The sequence below is a fragment of the Scardinius erythrophthalmus genome (genome assembly GCF_964197995.2).
Source record: "Scardinius erythrophthalmus genome assembly, chromosome: 17".
Taxonomy (NCBI): domain Eukaryota; kingdom Metazoa; phylum Chordata; class Actinopteri; order Cypriniformes; family Leuciscidae; genus Scardinius; species Scardinius erythrophthalmus.
Window position 1 is genome coordinate 3,909,071 of NC_138237.1, and position 3,364 is coordinate 3,912,434.

The window sequence follows — 3,364 nt, forward strand, 5'->3', positions numbered from 1 at the left end:
CCCTCCGGCCCCTGGCTGCGCCTAGAAATTCTGTCCATAAAAATTATGAACAGAACCGGCAACAAAGGGCAGCCCTGCCGGAGTCCAACATGCACCGGGAACAAGTCTGACTTACTGCCGGAAATGCGAACCAAGCTCCTGCTCCGGTCGTACAGGGACCGGACAGCCCTTAGCAAAGGGCCCCGCTTGGCCTGCCGGTACCCGTCAGCTGCCTCAGGAGTCCCATAAGCCAGCCAGGCTCGATAGGACTCCTTCTTCAGCTTGACGGCATCCCTTACTTCCGGTGTCCACTACCGGGTTCGGGGATTGCCACCTCGACAGGCACCGGAGACCTTACGGCCACAGCTCCGAGTGGCCGCGTCGACAATAGAGGTGGAAAACATGGTCCACTCAGACTCAATATCTCCAGACTCCCTCGGGATTCGGTCAAAGCTCCGCCGGAGGTGGAAGTTGAAGATCTCTCTGACAGGGGACTCTGCCAAATGTTCCCAACAGACCCTCACAGTACGTTTGGGCCTGCGAAGTCTGTCCAGCCTCCTCCCCGGCCATCGGATCCAACTCACCACCAGGTGGTGATCGGTTGACAGCTCCGCCCCTCTCTTCACCCGTGTGTCCAAGACATACGGCCGGAAGCCAGATGAAACGACCACTCTGGTCTAGGGTGTCCTGGTGCCACGTGCACTGATGAACACCCTTATGTTTGAACATGGTGTTCGTTATGGACAAGCTGTAACTAGCACAGAAGTCCAATAACAGAACACCGCTCGGGTTCAGATCAGGGGGGGCGTTCCTCCCAATCACGCCCCTCCAGGTGTCACTGTCGCTGCCCACGTGGGCGTTGAAGTCCCCCTGTACAACAACAGAGTCCCCATTCGGAGCACTTTCCAGCACCCCTCCCAGGGACCCCAAGAAGGCCTGGTACTCTACACTGCCGTTTGGGTCGGGTCGTCGAGGCCCCCGCCTGGACACGACGACAACGCAGTCCTAAAGTGTCAACTAGTCTCTCCCCTGTGAAGGCCTCCTTCCTTTCACTTTACCTCAGTACAAATAAGACGTTGTCAGGATAATTCCGGTTCACGTGGCTACGCCGAAGCGGTAAAAATTCTGTATTATAAATTTTAATAATCGGATCAGGAAAGGTCCGAGAGCTGGGGCTCGAACGCGGGTCTCCCTTAGCACATGTTGGCGCACTTGCCCATGATGCTATCGTGTGATATGTTTGACTAAAAACTATAGGCTGATTAATACCTTTGGCTTATTGCAAATACTACAAAGTGCATACTTTGTCTTCAATAACAAATGTACATTATTAGATAAATAAAACTTAGCTATACTTTGTTCAAAATACAATTGTATACTATAATGTATTTTGAAAGTATACTTTCAGTGCATTGTTACAATGATCATTTCCAGCACACAGTTAAAATATACCTAAAATATATTTTTAATAAAGTGCAAATAAATACACTTTTAAAAAATAAACTGAATTTTCACTTCAAGTATATATTTTTAAAATACATCTTTAGAAAATATAATACAGTACAATTATTTATTTTAATTATTATACAATTTAAAGTGTTAAAGGTTTAATTGTTTAAAAAGGTAAAAGCAAGATGCTAATATACTTTTAATATATTTAAAGATAGTACAATTTTTGTTAGTATATTTGCAATTTACTATTGAAAAAGGGAATATATTCCAAATACAATAAAGTATTCTTTTTTTTTCACTAGGGTTTTTCCTTAATTATCTTGAAAATGTTATGGTACTATACACAGTCTCTGTGTGTGCTTGATCATTCTCACATCATTATTCACATTATTCAGTCGGGGGTAATAGCCTCTATTGTCTAGATGATTCGATTAAGTGGTCATCTCTAAGGCTGTGTGTAAGGTCAACACTTTTAAGGACTGTCAGCACCTTTAAGGACTGCCCACTGAATGCCTATAAGATGCCATGTAAAGTTCCTTTAGTCAGACTTGATGACCTCAGCTACCGACAGCTCGTGTTCTCAGTAAAGAATTCTGCTGAAGATACAACCAAGTCTCCTGGTCTTCGCTTCTGAGTTTCCTACAGGCTGCAGATAGTCTACCTGAAAATTAATCTAACAATCAGTATTTATCAATCAGGCCAGTGCTGTAGAAATGCATCACTTCTTTTCCATGATGTTTTCACTGCTGGCCATTATTGGGCATGTGAGCGGTCGGCCCGCAGAACGTCGTTATGAGCGGAGCGTCGACCGACCTTACAGATCTGAGCTGACGGTGTCCAACGGGATGAGTTGGGGATCATGGGGATATAAGAGCATGTGTCCAAGTGGAAGGTACGCCGCAGGGTTTAGTCTGAGGGTAAGTTGTGCATTGACTCTATTTTGCTAATATGGGGTGGATGAGTGTTTCAAAGGTTCAAAACTGTGGAGTTGCTGTTTGTCATTTAATTCCAGGTTTCTCCAGGGAACTGCACCTGCTTAAGATTTAAGTGTCTGTGTAATACAAAAGAGCATGAAGATAAATGTTACTATTGGGTTAGAGTTAACTCTTTCAAGTGGAAGATTGCCTTGATGTTGTTGATGTTGTTTTAAGGTGGAAAGACCAATTGATGGTGATGATACAGCGCTCAATGGGATTCGTCTTTACTGTGTCGATCGGCCAGGCTCACGTGACTACAACTCAATTGAGTCTGACGTAGGAAGGTAATGGACTCAGATTATTAACAATTATTGCATTAAGAGTTTAAGTTAGATAAGTAATTTCAGGATTTTCTTGAAAATAATAACTGATTTGATCAGACAACCTCTTTGTGTGTTTTCTTCAGCTGGGGTGGGTGGACAGATGTCAAATGGTGTCATTCTGGATTCTTGACAGCTTTCCAGCTGAGAGTTGAATCTTCCCAAGGAGACGGAGATGATACGGCCGCAAACAACATCAAGTGAGTGTGTGGTGATATAAATTATAACATCTCTTACCAGTGTAAACCTCTTACACCATCTCTTACCCATCCTGGTTTTATTTAGCTATTTAAGGACTCAGTTTTCCCCCATCAATAGTTTAGTTAATATCACACTTGCAGTCGTGCTGCTGTTCGTGATTGTGATTGGCTGCAGGTGATCATGTGACTGACATTCAATCCGACTGCACAATAACATATTTTATCATAATATTGTCACATCTGAATTTTTTCCAGGTTCACCTGCACTGGAGGTTTTGTGCTGGAGGGTGACGGCACAAACTGGGGCAACTGGGGCGACTGGAGCCCAACCTGTATGGGAAGAGGAATCTGCGGCATCAAGACACTGGTAGAACCGCCACAGGGAAGAGGAGACGACACCGCTCTCAATAACGTGCGCATGTTCTGCTGTGATTAA

At 44.5% G+C, this 3,364-nt stretch overlaps 1 protein-coding gene across 1 annotated transcript; it reads left to right on the forward strand.

Annotated features, from left to right (window-relative positions):
* Positions 1–2,165: 2,165 nt before the first annotated feature.
* LOC308705461 (vitelline membrane outer layer protein 1-like) lies at positions 2,166–3,364 on the forward strand (the record flags this gene model as incomplete). Its single annotated transcript, XM_081390484.1, has 4 exons — positions 2,166–2,348; positions 2,583–2,692; positions 2,815–2,928; positions 3,184–3,364. The coding sequence occupies 4 exons, from the start codon at positions 2,166–2,168 to the stop codon at positions 3,362–3,364; spliced, it is 588 nt and encodes a 195-aa protein (XP_081246610.1).